Genomic DNA, 13,965 nt, shown 5'->3' with positions numbered 1-13,965 from the left:
TAATGGCTGGAGAATGCATCCCAAGATCATGAAAGGCTTAATCTATAGCTTTGAGGCAAAGTGCAAGCACCTCTGTGGGCTTAATTTGTACCTTAAATTTGATACTACTTCGTACTTAAGTGGAGTAATTAAAATGATATGAAGTAGTAAAAAATAAATCTTTTTTTTAAGACAAATATTCTTGTTAGTATGTTGTAACTAGTTTGAGACAAAAGGATAAGATAAGAAAAAATTTGCACACTAATTACGACCATAATCGTCCCAATATCAACCGCTGATCAATTCCTTATTTAATTAATTTTGGAAGCTTTCATTCCATAAACAGAAAAGGAAGGGAAGAAGAGGCAACCCTAGATGAGCTATGTACTACAACTACTATTTGAGGAAAATCTACTCATTTCACTATTTTTCAGACAATGACACTCACTACAAACTGAAGGCGGCTACAATTCCTCTTTTATGTAGCTCTAATGTCAACTTCTGAAACTCAAACCCAACTTAGTTCTGATGAAGAAACTCACCCTCTCAAATCTCTCCTTTCTCCTCCTACCATTCCCACCGACACCAGTGGCCCACATTTCCGGCGACACCGCCTCAGCTCCCTCAACACCGACGTCGTTAGCCGACAGCTTCCCTCGGAGGGATTATCCTTCCAGCTATGGCCTGCTGCCACCGCTCTTTTTTCTCTCCTCGACACACACCGCCTTCATTCCTACCTCCCCTCCCACCTTAACCGCCGCCTCCGTGTCCTCGAGCTTGGCTCGGGGACTGGCCTTGTTGGAATAACCGCGGCTGCAATCCTTGGTGCTCACGTGACCGTCACGGACCTCCCTCACGTGATCCCCAATCTCGAGTTCAACGTGCTGGCCAATGCCGAGATTATCTCGGCCAATGGCGGGGCTGTGGTTGCCACTCAGCTTAGCTGGGGGAATGTGGAGCAAATGGAGGTGGTTGGTAAGGAGTATGATGTTATCCTGGGGTCTGATGTCGTGTATCATGATCATCTTTACGAGTCGCTTTTGGATACGTTGAAGTACTTAATGGTAGGAGGAGAAAGAGAGGTGGTGTTTTTGATGGCGCACCTTAAGAGGTGGAAGAAAGAGTCTGCATTCTTCAGGAAGGCTAGGAAGTTTTTTGCAGTGGATGTGATTCACCGCGACAGTCCCTCTGATGGGAAGAGGGTTGGTGTTATCGTGTACCGCTTCGTAGCCAAGCAACGCCCTTGCAATTCAGAGGCTAATGTTTCCAAGAAAATTTTGGAAAATGATGTTTAAAAGTTGGGTTTCATTTTGTTGATTTTTTATGAAGCATGAAATAGCAACTAAGAAATTCTCAGGTATAATTAATCCAAAAAAATGTAACAAATTTCATGGAAAAAATACATCTACAGTGTTAGACCAAAATGTGCATGATTCTTTTAAATCAAGTGTTTTAAGTTAAAACATGTATTCCATGATATACATTAGTTACAACAAAATCATGTAAACAATAGCAGAATCAAAGAGATTCCCAATCGATGAATTACTTGCAGCACAACACTCACCATCTACATATAACCAGCAAAACAAAATTAACAACCAACTGAATACTTCTTCATGCATTCGTTGTTGAAGACACCACATGTTCTTGATGATGGGTTTTTTTCACTACCACAAATTGAGCTCAAATGACTCCAGATGATGTTCCTGTCCTCAAACCAGGTTATTGTTATAGCTGGAGAATGCTGCTGAGTTAACAGCATGGGCTCTACCTCGCAAAAAATGGCAACCATGGAGGGATATAGGAAAGGAAACAACAGCACTAGAGCATGAGAGGCAATAGCTTGAGCAGAGAGCCGGTAGTGCACGAAAAACATTATATTTGAACTCTACTGTGATCTTTTTCTTGATTGGGAACCTTTCACAGCCTTCATGCTCTGTGAGTCCCTAAAGCAAACAAAGTGGACTAGTGTTGTTCCATTTGGATAGACAGCAAACACGCTTGTTCCTATCTTCTTGTTGCAGAGGGAACACATGCTATCACCTGTAACCTTTACAACAGCTTTCCTCTTATCATAGAGTTCCTCTTTAACCTGCATTCAATTCATAAACCAACCCCATATTACCCAAAAAAACGTTCTCTTAATTACATTCATCTATATGAACTTATTTGAATTTTAATTAATCTCTGAACATTTCTAAACTTAACAAGACTTATTTCGGTAGTTTTTTTGAGCTTGGTGGCACTTATCTAATACTTTAAGGTAAAAAAAGAACAAAAGTGTGACTATTTGTACAAGAGAAATGCATACCTGGAGATTCTCACTCTCTCTAAGTCTCCTAATCACTGCAAAATTCCTGTGTGTTTCGCTAGATTTTCTCAAGAGTGGTCCAAGAAAAGAAAGCAAATTCTGAACAAACAAATGTAATGAAGTACATCAAGAAACAGAAAATTGAAGTTCACAGCAACATCATGTAAGCACATATAAGAATAGATGTTTGAACTTCTAAACTATGTTACATGGACTCTTCATTTCACCTCAAGTACCCATGTCGGACCCTTGACACTCGAACATGGGTATGACACTTGGACACTTCACTTTTAGTTCCAAAATCATGGAACTTTTTCACAAAAATAGCCTAGTCGGACACTTGGACACGTACTCATGTCGGACATAGGTACCCGAGTCCATGTAACATAGCTTCTAAAACTTCAGAAAAAGAACATTCCACAAGAGACCTTAATAGGAAAAAAAAAAAAGGCAAATATTAAATCTAAGTAAATTAGATGTATGAACAGCGAGAATCAGTGTTAAATGTGTAGTGTAATTTAACATTGTAACATAAAAATTAAAGGTGAAGTGTAATTTAACAGTTGACAACCATCCAGCATTCCAGCGAGGCTTTCATTAGAACAACATTATATAAGGAATGAAATTTACCATTTCTATCCTCATAGTAACGCTGTGTATCCACATAACAGATATCAAGTAACCTAATAGGCATGCTTAGAATCACCTTTTTCAGAATTCCTAGCCTATTATGAAAGAAAGTAACATACCTTAAACTTAGTTTCTTTGGGTAACAACTTCAGGGCTTGTGCCCCATTGATTCTTTCCCATCTGCGGCTCAACAAATCAAGGGCCTCATCAAGCATTATATTGGACCCCCCTTCAGAGTTGGCTTCATCTGCATCACCATCACTCTTCCCACTATCCGTATTGCTGGGGCTAAAGCGCACATCTTCTGCACCCTCTATTTCAGCAATTTTTCTAGGAAGACGACCTTTGCTTCTAATTGAAGCAGAGGAATTATTTCTTTTGATTTCAGCATTAGGCGTCGAGACGAGATTGTTGATTCGTCTCTCAAAGTTTCTTGTTGTTCTTCTAGGATTTAAATAGATTTGCAGGAGAGTAAGATATATATTGCTCTGAGACCTTCCAGGAGGTTGATTAAGCTGAGACTCGTAGACTCGATCGCAATAAGAAAGAGCCAATTCAGGAACATGAAGCTACCCAGCAATTAGGGAAAAGAGAGAATAAAAAAGGGAAAATATAAACAATGAGAAATCACGTATATAGAAAGAACATGCAAGATACATAGATGAATGAACAACAGAAATTTCGTTTATCATGTATACCAGTACAGGGAAGAAAAAGGATACAGATATATCTTTTAACAGGATTGAGTGTAAAGCATACTTGTAGACAATCAACAAGTCAGTGGTGACAGCTAAGTATAGTTCAAGGCACTGTTCTCTTCGCCTTAAAATAGTAATATTCAGTAAAAATAATTTCAATAAAAATTATTAGTTTCAAAGAATAAATACAACAGCAAATTAATAGAAGTAAGTTTTAATCAGTAAAAATAATTTAAGTTCAGAAAAAATCAGGTAAAGAGAACAGGGCCTAAGCGTGTCTAGCAATGTAATGATAGGCTTCTGCCAAACTGAAAAGGACTACATCCAAAGTGACTTTTTTACTAAATTTATTATGCAGGAACACCTAAAAAAAGCTTGAAAAATTAACATTTTTATGCTGTGAGAGTAACTCGATTTTTGTCATATCATTACTAACTGAATTTGGACCCTTTAAGTAATGGGTAAAATTAACAGAAATTAATTATATAATTAGAACAGTCGAAATTTCTCAATCTTTTCTTGGACATATGATACATAATATAGACAGTTAGCAATACATGCCCCAAAATGGATTTAATGCTTGTCTGCCATTCGTGACAATAACCACCCACAAAAGTAAACGCAACCATGCCGTCTGCATCCCTACCCTGTGCCACCTCATAGAGAAAGAGGGAGGGGGGAGGAAAGAACCAGGCAATACCTTATGTACATAGAGAGAAAGGGCAAGTTCATGCTGATTCAGCTTCCCCAACAATATAGCCCTTTCTTCATACAAGGCATCAGCTGGAAGACGTTTTAAAAGACCTTCTGGGTTGTACCCTGAAATGTTCTCCAAAGCAGATAATAATTTCTTCCTTGTTGGAGAGTGAGCTGTCTCATCCCATTTCTGTTGTGAGCTCAGTTCTCTATACCAATCAAGAACCTCTGACAGATAGATTTGCACCTACATTTGCAGATATGTCAATACAGAGCAAACACGAATCACACTCGCACAAGATGAATATCTCACCATTTCATTCTGTAGATGACCAGAGACCCCATCTTCATTCATGGAAAGCATAAGTTCTAGATATCTAGCCTGCATATTTGGAGCATGCTGTTTCAAATAGGAATTCACCAAGTCTGCCGGAATATTTCCTGATAGAAAGAGCTCAATAGTCTGTGTTGGACAGCTTTCAAGAACAAGCATTGCAAATTCCAGCACAAGCATGGGGTCTGTCCCACAAAGAGGCTGCATAAAAAGAAGCTCTAATACAAATTCAATAACTGAGCTCTTGAAATCATAATTTATCTATAATAATAAAATATAGTTTAATTTTGCTAGAACCAGAATTGTACAAAACTTAGCATAAAAGTATCACCTTCAGGTAGTCAATGATCATTTCAGGAGTGAACTTCTGAATGAGCTCAGGTCGTGGGGGCTCTGACTTTGACTCTTCAATTAGTTGGAGCAAAAGCTTCAAAGCTTCACGGTGCATATCATTGCACTTGTATAATTCGAGCAATGCAGTATATTGACATGATTTGTGCAAGAACTCCTCAGATATCTTCAAATCACAGAAATTTACCCCTCTCAACAGTTCCACAGCAGCAGAAGACTGTCCTGTGAGAATAAGGGCTTGGAGAAGTGCAGTGTCCAGTATAGCAGCCCTCTCACGACCCCCTGAGCTAATGGGAACGCTGCCACGACCCTAAATTATCCAGATCAAATAAATCTGTCAATTGTACTGATCTAACAAACCAATTAGTTAGGAGTAAAAGTAAATATAACACTGCTCTTTGCGCCTCTCTTTTTTTTTTTTTTTTTGAAAGTGCACTGCTCTTTGTGTATATTTAAAATAACCTTGTAGATTATGATTGCCATTAGATGCAATTTAAGGTGACAGAGAAATTCCCCACATGAGATATGCGGTCTGCTTAACAAAGGTTAGTCAGCACAGTAAGTTACCTTATTTGACTTCTTTGACCTATTGGAGTCATAAGATTTGAAATTAGCACCAAAGGCGTCAGACACGGCCTCATCTGTTCCCTCTGCTGCAGCCTTTTCAATAATATTGAACCTTTTCTTCTGCAAGAACTTGATAAGTGCCATAAGAGTATTGTGGCTAACTATCTTGGACTCTACGGAAGCATTTTCCTCTAAGTCACTATGTGCTCTAGGTGAAGTTTCCATGTCATCAGATATGCCCGACGAACACCTCGAGAGATCTGAAGCATCCAAACCAAAATCTGTCACCTTTTGAGGCTCCGGAAGCACAGTCGACTTTGGAACAATAATTGATGGGTAAAGTGAAAGCACATATGTGATATCAACTTGTGAATCAACAAAATGCTCCATGGCCTCCTCATAGCTACCATTTTCAAACAAATGATGTGCATATCTGCATTAACGGGGAGCGATCATTAGAAAAGGGTAACGAAATCCAAAACATGTAATTTGAACATTAACAACAAAAACGATTGGCTAAATATTGGTCATGTTCCGTATCAGGCCCGTCATTAAAAAGGGACTATTCCTTAAACAACCCCTCCCTCTTAAAAAACACTCAGGAAAAGAATTAATGACTATTGGGCAATTATAGGAAGTTTTCTACTAGTAACCACTAACAAGCATCTGGCCCCAAAGGGGTCTTTCAAGGAAATTTAATAACCTTCAAAAAAAAGGTGAGCCAACAAGCCAACCCCTCGAGGCTCTTTCTGAGTTTAGAAAAACTCCCTAAACTCAGTAGGATCTATTAACCCTTGACCATAACGTCATTAAGTACCAGATTGTAGTCTTTGTATGGGTCAATAACCCTTGAATGAGTTGTATCTATGGTCATATACGGCCCCATGTGCAAGTCCGAGAGACCTAACCTGATTACTCATCAACCTTTCCTTCAGAACCCTAAAACTGTTCTAGGGCCATAATCTATATCCTCCAAATTGGGGGTCTTTCAGGGCATATCTAGAGCCCAAATGGCCAAAGGGAGTCAAGCAAACCTTTTGGAGATTGCTTAAGAGCACAAAAAGAAAACTGCCCTTCAATTTTTATTGAGACTTTCCAATTCCACCAATGTCTTCTATGGCCTTCCAAGACATAGCTGGGGGCATAATTAGGGGAAAACAAATCTTTGGTTTAGTGTCACAATCAATATTAAAATTTAAGAGCATAAATGAACTGTGCATGGAATACTATGTAGATATCAAATGAGTAAATAAGTAGCACACAAAATCATGATGAAATTTTTTACCTAATATGGATAGAACTCTCCTTTGCAGCTCTAAGACTTGAATCTTCTGGTGGAAGGAGTTTACACAAAGCTAAGGCCTCCTCAAAATTGCCAGATGCTGTTAATTGCACTATCTGCATTTGGAAAATTGTTCTCTTAGTCATCACTGCTAATTCAGTTACCAATCCTACTCCAAAATTGTTGAGCTAACATACATTGATTTTGAGATTCTTCTGTAGCTAGTAGCAAAAAAAGTACCATAAGGCTCCTTGGAAGGAGCAAGCTAAGCAACGACTAGAAGTCATAACTAATATTAAAGGATTCCGATCTCAAAATTGATGCAACATTATAGGATTCATAGCAGCGGTATGCAATTAAGTTACGAAGGAGTCGGAGACATAACCCATAATCATCTCATCCAACTATTATAGCTCCTTTAATTCAATGAATTTCTGTAGAAGACTGTTTTCTTGACTATTATTTAAAATAGTTATAGATTGTAAAGCCCTATGTGAAATCACAAGAGCAAAGTAGTAAGAAAGTTTATTAACTTATATAGGATCCCATTTTACACTCTGACCTTTTGCTTTATTGCCTTTTTAGCTTAAGCTATAAATGTTCAAACACCACTTTCCAGGACAGATTTCCCTGTTCATTGCTGTAAACATTGAAAAGAGCTTAAGGCCAAAATTCCAAACTACCCTTTGTTTTGTGTCTTCATTACAAAGAGCAAACTGACCAAATAGTCAACAGCAAAAATGATACTCTCGGGTTTGATATTGACCATTTGTAGCTGATTATATTCTTAAATGCTATCTAATATTCCACATATATGGTCAAAATATAGCCCATACCACTTCTGTCCTATATATACATTCAAAATTCAAGCACAGAGCAAATATGAACTAGTTATTCTAGAAATAGGTTGCTTGATTTATATATTAACTTGGTATAACAATATATGCAGCGAATTAAATAGCATGTGGGAAGATATATTGTATTTAGTGGTCAAAGCAGTAACTGCATCATTTCAAATCTCAGAGCAATTAAACAAAGCTCAGCGCTGGCAGAGCTTATAAGGAGGAGGAGCAAAGACATTTATCAAAATAAAGAAGTCGTTAGATAAGTTTACACAGGAGGGGATCATAAGGCATCCTATGTTAGCACACTAAAAATTAATTTAAAAAGAGGGGGGGGGGGGGACAGATAACATGGACTTGAAGGATCAAGCACTACCTGCGCACCCAAAGGAACTGGGAAGAGGCCATAGACAGATTTTTCTAGAGAAACAATAATCGCACTGTTGCTGCGTATGACATGCCGAACATTTCGCAAGCCAACAGTTTGTATTAATGGAAATGATTGTTGAAGAGACCTTATCTGTATTAACAATCAAATATAAGAAAATGGATGATTATTACAGCTTAATGAACGAGAGAGAATCTATGTTTCCTCTCTTGAGCTACAGCTTTACACTATTTAAATTGCAGCTTAGCTCACCTCAATATGCTTAGACAGGAGACCTATAGCATAAGGCTCGTGGATAACAATTTGACTGGGGGCCTCAGACCAACAAATCCTGCCTTCTTGACCAAGTTTCCCATTTTGGTCCACAAAAACCCCAATATTATCCTGCAGGTAAAATATGCAAGAGCCATATAAGCACCAAGTAATAGTTTGGTTGTTCCAAAGCAAAGTAATTGACACCTAAAGTGTATATTCCTCCATAATGTCAAAAACAGAAAAAATTAAAATAGTGATCATCTTCTAGAGGTCATGCTATAAAATGCCATAATTCTTTATGCCAACCATACTAACTTCCCAGTAGAACTTCCAGCATTTCATGATGTCAGAAATATAATCTGGATTTCAAGCTCGCTAATTGGGATCAAAAACATGGTTAAACATCATATCACATAATCAAATAAACAGAATTCATGATCCTTCTACACTGGAGAAGAGGGGGGGGTGTTTACCTTCCCAAGAAGAAATCCTCCAGAAGGAAGAGACACCACCAAAGGTGGGGAGATTCTCCCTGAAGAAAACACTTCAGACATTGCACCAGTAGTAGCATTGAGTATCATGTATTCCTTTCGAACACCAATGCATATATTTTCACCACACCAAGCCATTGACTTCACAGTATCTGAAACATTATAGTCTTTCACCTCGACAAACCCCCGACCTCCTACACAAATTGGGAGAGAGCTCAACAGCTTATATTAACAAATACTTACCACCATCACAGCCCTCAACAAAATGAAATTAAAATCAAAATAAGCCCTCCAGATTATAATTAGATAACAATAAGAAACATGAATAGTATTTAGATTGCTTGAAGACTAGCTGAAATTGAATGGGTAAAATTATGACATATAGAAGAGTATTACATAATCTAAAGTAATTAAAATATGATCAAGGGAGAAAAGTTTGCAGAACAAAATGAGTTAAAGAAAAAGGGGGGAAATGTGTATATATATGCAAATAAGTCAAGTCATGTCATGTCACCATCTCTCCCTCCACTCTGCCTATCCAATGCCATATTTTCCTTATCCCCCATAGACTTTCGTCATACAATTTTGAAAAAAAATATTTCATTGTGCACTGCAATTAATTAAAATGTGTATAAATGTATATTCAAGTGCAGTACTTAAACAAACACAAGATTACTAGATGAAATATTACCATCATGCCGGAATATCCATATCTTTCTCTGCTTGGAAAAACACAAAAAAGCCCTAGATTCATCCCAAGAATAAGCATTTGCACCTTTGGCCTTGGAAATTACGGCAACAGTCTCAAAGGAAGGGAGCTTATGAAATGAAATAGACTCAGAGAGAGAAAGAAGCTCTTGCGACCTCAAAACCTCCATTGCAATGATTGGCCTCCTTGCAAAGCCATTTATGGTTCTCTCTTGAGAGTAGGGTTCTTTTAGAAGCTCTAATTGGCTGGCATGATAATCAGATGGCGGAGATGAATCGGATGCAGACTCGGGAGAATAGATTCGAAGTGACCCATCGCTGCAGCCAAGGAGAAGTTTTGAGCCATATGATTCAACAGCATCAATCTTTGTGGGGAAATCACTAATTAGCTCGAAGGAATCATATGCACTGTGGACCATCTCTCTGCTAATATAATGTTGGTCAAGAGTATACAAAAACAAGACCAATTAAATCAATAACACAACTAATCAATCTAAAACTAGCTAATCAATTACTGTTGATTAGCAGACTTTTGCAGCTATCTCTCTTGGAAATAGCTCCTATGATTTTCAAACAAAACTTGTGCAGCCAAAAAAAACTAACGCACAATTTAGTACTCAACACTACTAGCACCCGGCTCCCAATTTCAGTTCCCTCAACATATTATCAGTTCTACGAACCCTTTTAGGCCTTGTATCATTTCCAATTTGTAGAGCTAGCAGTGTGTTAAATTGTTGATGGCACTGATTCATCATAGGTTAGTTGTCAAACACACAAGTTTCATTCCCCACAAACCAACACACACAAGTTCAATTTTAGCACTCAACACTACCGGCACCAGGCTCCAATTTCGGTTCCCTCGACTTATAATCAGTTCTACAAGCCTTTTAGGCCTTGTATCATTACCAATTTGTAGAGCCAGGCTAGCCAGCAGTGTATTAAATTGTTGATGGCACTGATTTATCATAGGTGAGTTGTCAAACACACAAATTTCATTTCCCACAAATTAACAGACACATAATATTAATTTGCAAATTTTAAATTAGATTGAAGCTACTAAATGGGCAATTCGCATTGCAGATTCAAAGAACAAATACTTTTTCTATTTATTTATTTGTTTTTTAAATATGAAAAAGAATTCAGATTCAAACAAGATGATGAAATTCAGATTATATAACTAAAACCAATTCAATAAAAACCAATGCCCAACTAAATTCAGAGTCAAAACCTCAATATAATCCAATGAGAAACGATTCAACCCCGAAAAAGTTGGTACTTTCAACGAGACAATTGTAGCATAATGTCAAAATTATCTTTCTAATTGAGAGAATTAAAATGGAAATTGAAGAATTATTATAAACAAATTAAATGTTATTGCTAACCTTTGGAGAAGAAACCAACTTCCAACGCAGCAGAATAATGAAGAATAGAGAAGACGCTGTCAAACTGATCCAACTTTTATGGATGTGCTGTTTTTTTTTTTTTTTTTTTTTTTTTTGTCTGTAATATTTCGTTAAATTAGTAGCACTGACCTCTGGCAGTGCCTCAGACAGCGGTGATCGTCAGGCGGACGGTCGCCGGCGATTGTAGGGCGGACGGTCGGCCGTGATGATGGTTGGCAGAGCTACAAAGAGCGTATTGAGAAACCGAGTGATGTACAAAACTAAGGCTATTTTTAAAGTTACGTCATTTCTACTTTTAGAATTTATATTATTGATAATTAAAGATAAGAAAAATTGCATTAAATAATACCACCTTTTACCCGTCCGCTAAAAACAGGTCGATCTTTTGATTATCTCTAAATAATACCATTTTAAATTGGTATCCGTTTTAAACAAGTTATTTTACCTACAACCTAGAGGTGACCGGTTATCAGATTTTTATTTGTTAAATCGTTTATCAAATTATAATTAATTGCTAATTATCTAATAGTACTTATGATTAACACTTCTTAAAAAAATTAACACACATTAATTAAAAAAAATAAATTTCTTAAAAAAAAAAAAAAAAAAAAAAAAAAAAAAACAGAAATTTTTTCCCCTCCCCCTCCATTGATGTCGGCTTCCCCAACTAGCTTAGCCGCTTGTCGCCAACCAGAAGCCCCACCGACCACCATAGATCAGCACCTTCCCTTCCTCCGGTCACCTTTGACCAACTCCTCCCGCCAGTACTTCAAAGCAAACCTCGTACCTGTCGACCCCCAAATTCGACCCTTTCTCTCTCCCCAAACCCCGACCTTAATTCATCTCCTTCTCGTTACACCTTTGACAGCTGTCTGGAGTCTCGGGGTGTGGTGGGGAGGTGGGCGGGATGAGGGTTTGGTTCATCTCCCCAAACCCAGACCCCAATTCATCTCCTTCCCTTTACACCTTTGACAATTGTCTGGAGTCTCGGGGTGTGGTGGGGAGGTGGGCGGGATGAGGGTTTGGTTCGATTTAAGGTGGGTTTGAGGGCGTGACTGGGATTATGGTGGTGGGGCTACCGAGGAAGGGTGATGTAGGGTTTGGTTTAGGGGTTGGGTTCGGTTCGGCGTGGTGGGTTTTGGGGTGGGGTGGGGTTTCAGTCCTGTGGGGTGTGGTCAGGTGAGAGGGGGTGGGATTTCGGGTTAGGGATGAGGGTGGCGTGGGGTGGGGTTCAATTAAGGGGGTTGTGGGTGTTAGGGGTGGTGGTCAATGGTGGGGCAGTGGTTGTAGGGGTAGGGGTCAGTTTGGTTCAGGGGTGGCGGTGGGGTTTGGTGGTGATGTCGTGGTTATGGAGAATGGTGGTGGTGAGGTGGGAAATGTGAGATTAAAGAAAAAAATAATAATTATTATTATTTTAAAAAGTTAAAAACATTAAAAAAAATTATATTTTCAGACCAATAAACTGAATACACGTGTCCATATAATATATTAATCAGGTTACCAACAAGTTACAACTTGTTTAAAGCGGATACCAATTAAAGGTGGTATTATTTAGAGATAATCAAAAGGTCGACCTGTTTTTAGCGGACGGGTGAAAAGTGGTATTTTTTAATGCAATTTTTCCTTAAAGATATTATTGATCAAAGATTAGCATCGGCATACGTGCCTAAGTGAAATGGAGTAAGTATTTAAAAATGGAGGGAGAAGTATTTACACTTTTGCTTCGGAATGAAACTTAATTACAAAAGTATTGTTCACGTAGGTTCGGATAAGGTAATTCAATTTTTTTTTCGAAGCAAAGTATTACTTAATATATAAACTACTATTTTAAGAGGTTGTGTTAATACTCCCTCCATTTTAAATACTTGCTCCATTTTTCCATACGCGGAGTTTTAGGAGAAATTGGATAAAGTAATAAAATATGGTGGTAGTGGGGTATGTGAAAGAATATAAATTTTGTAAAAAGCAAAAGTAGTTGAGAGTTTTGGAGGAGAGTGAATATGAAATTAATAAAATATGATTGATGTTGGGTCCATTAGTTGGGAAAAAATGAATTAAATATTGTAAAAACTTTTCACATAAGGAAATAGAGCAAGTATTTAAAAACGGGCGGAAATGAAAAGTGGAGCAAATATTTAAAAATGGAAGGAGTATTAAACTAGATTAGTCTCGTGTGATGCATAATTAGAGAATAGATTGTTTTCCGAAAATTAATACTAATAATAATATAGTTGATCAGGATTTTAATAAAAAAAATAAAAAATCATAAAATTAAATGATGACATCATTTGTACTTTTTGAGGGAAATTTTTTTATGATAATATGACATGTGTCTAATTTTAGGATAGGATGATGTTAGTGGTCCCTTTCATTATGACACAACACATGAGGATAAGGAGATTCGAACACCCAACCTCTTAAATAACAAGAATGACAATTATCAACCATGTCATAAAATAAATGTATATAATTGCAAATCACAAAGTCTAATTTTTTTTTTTTTTAAAAAAAAAAAAAAGACACCTTAAATATTAAATCAATAACATAATATTAAAACAGACACTATGAATGACATGTGTCACTTCCAGGTGCTATTTTTTCCCTCCAAAACTCCCCCTCCCCTTTTAGCAAAAAATCTTTATTTTTGGAAAATTTGTATAATACAATTATAATAATATTCCAAATCTTATATATTAGTTTTACACAAAATGTATTTCTTTTTATTTCGTATTCTTAATTATACACATTTACCTATAATATTACTCTAACTCTTTTTTAATTATAGAAAAAGTGGGCCACTAGTTCAAGTATAAGATACTATCATTACCGCCTAGAAATTTTTTAGCCGGAGAATTATAGAAATTCTATTCTAAAAGTAATAATAAAATTGGTTCATATAATTGATATTGAAGAAATTACTTTAAAACATCACTTTAAATTTTTTATTCAAATAACTCTAATATTTTATTTCTTAGACTAATGGAGTATTACATGACTATATAATAAAGTTGTGTTCGACAACTATATCAT

General features: G+C 37.1%; 2 protein-coding genes across 4 annotated transcripts; one reads left to right on the top strand and one right to left on the bottom strand.

The window, feature by feature from the left end:
* The first annotated feature begins 217 nt into the window (after positions 1–217).
* LOC110685792 (protein N-lysine methyltransferase METTL21A-like) lies at positions 218–1,403 on the top strand. The gene has a single exon (XM_021862316.1). The coding sequence runs from the start codon at positions 471–473 to the stop codon at positions 1,272–1,274; it is 804 nt and encodes a 267-aa protein (XP_021718008.1). The 5' UTR covers positions 218–470; the 3' UTR covers positions 1,275–1,403.
* LOC110685791 (vam6/Vps39-like protein) lies at positions 1,343–12,310 on the bottom strand. 3 transcript variants are annotated; one of them, XM_021862314.1, is made up of 13 exons: positions 10,915–12,310; positions 9,516–9,958; positions 8,807–9,018; positions 8,331–8,462; positions 8,067–8,210; positions 6,852–6,964; positions 5,567–5,999; positions 4,980–5,309; positions 4,628–4,849; positions 4,319–4,561; positions 3,040–3,489; positions 2,291–2,389; positions 1,343–2,071 (listed from the first exon to the last, which is right to left on the bottom strand). In XM_021862314.1, the coding sequence occupies exons 2-13, from the start codon at positions 9,949–9,951 to the stop codon at positions 1,868–1,870; spliced, it is 3,018 nt and encodes a 1,005-aa protein (XP_021718006.1). In that variant the 5' UTR covers positions 9,952–9,958; positions 10,915–12,310; the 3' UTR covers positions 1,343–1,867. The 3 variants fall into 3 exon arrangements, with proteins under 3 accessions (XP_021718006.1, XP_021718005.1, XP_021718007.1); XM_021862313.1 differs by having other exon boundaries at positions 9,516–9,955; positions 10,915–12,309; XM_021862315.1 differs by having other exon boundaries at positions 9,516–9,850; positions 10,915–12,309.
* Positions 12,311–13,965: the final 1,655 nt, after the last annotated feature.

Source organism: Chenopodium quinoa, unplaced genomic scaffold (genome assembly GCF_001683475.1).
Source record: "Chenopodium quinoa cultivar QQ74 unplaced genomic scaffold, ASM168347v1, whole genome shotgun sequence".
NCBI classification, from domain to species: Eukaryota; Viridiplantae; Streptophyta; class Magnoliopsida; order Caryophyllales; family Amaranthaceae; genus Chenopodium; species Chenopodium quinoa.
Note: the sequence above shows the minus strand (reverse complement) of the source record. Positions and strands in the feature narration are given on the sequence as shown.

Bases quoted from the DNA above. Each gene is read 5' to 3' on its own strand.
- LOC110685792 (XM_021862316.1), top strand. From the start codon at position 471: ATGTCAACTTCTGAAACTCAAACCCAACTTAGTTCTGATGAAGAAACT.
- LOC110685791 (XM_021862314.1), bottom strand. From the start codon at position 9,951: ATGGTCCACAGTGCATATGATTCCTTCGAGCTAATTAGTGATTTCCCC. The intron at 9,019-9,515 runs GTAATATTTCAT...CAATTTGTGTAG, and splicing joins ATGGATATTCCGGCATGATG to GAGGTCGGGGGTTTGTCGAG. The intron at 4,850-4,979 runs GTGATACTTTTA...CTTTTTATGCAG, and splicing joins TGATCATTGACTACCTGAAG to CCTCTTTGTGGGACAGACCC.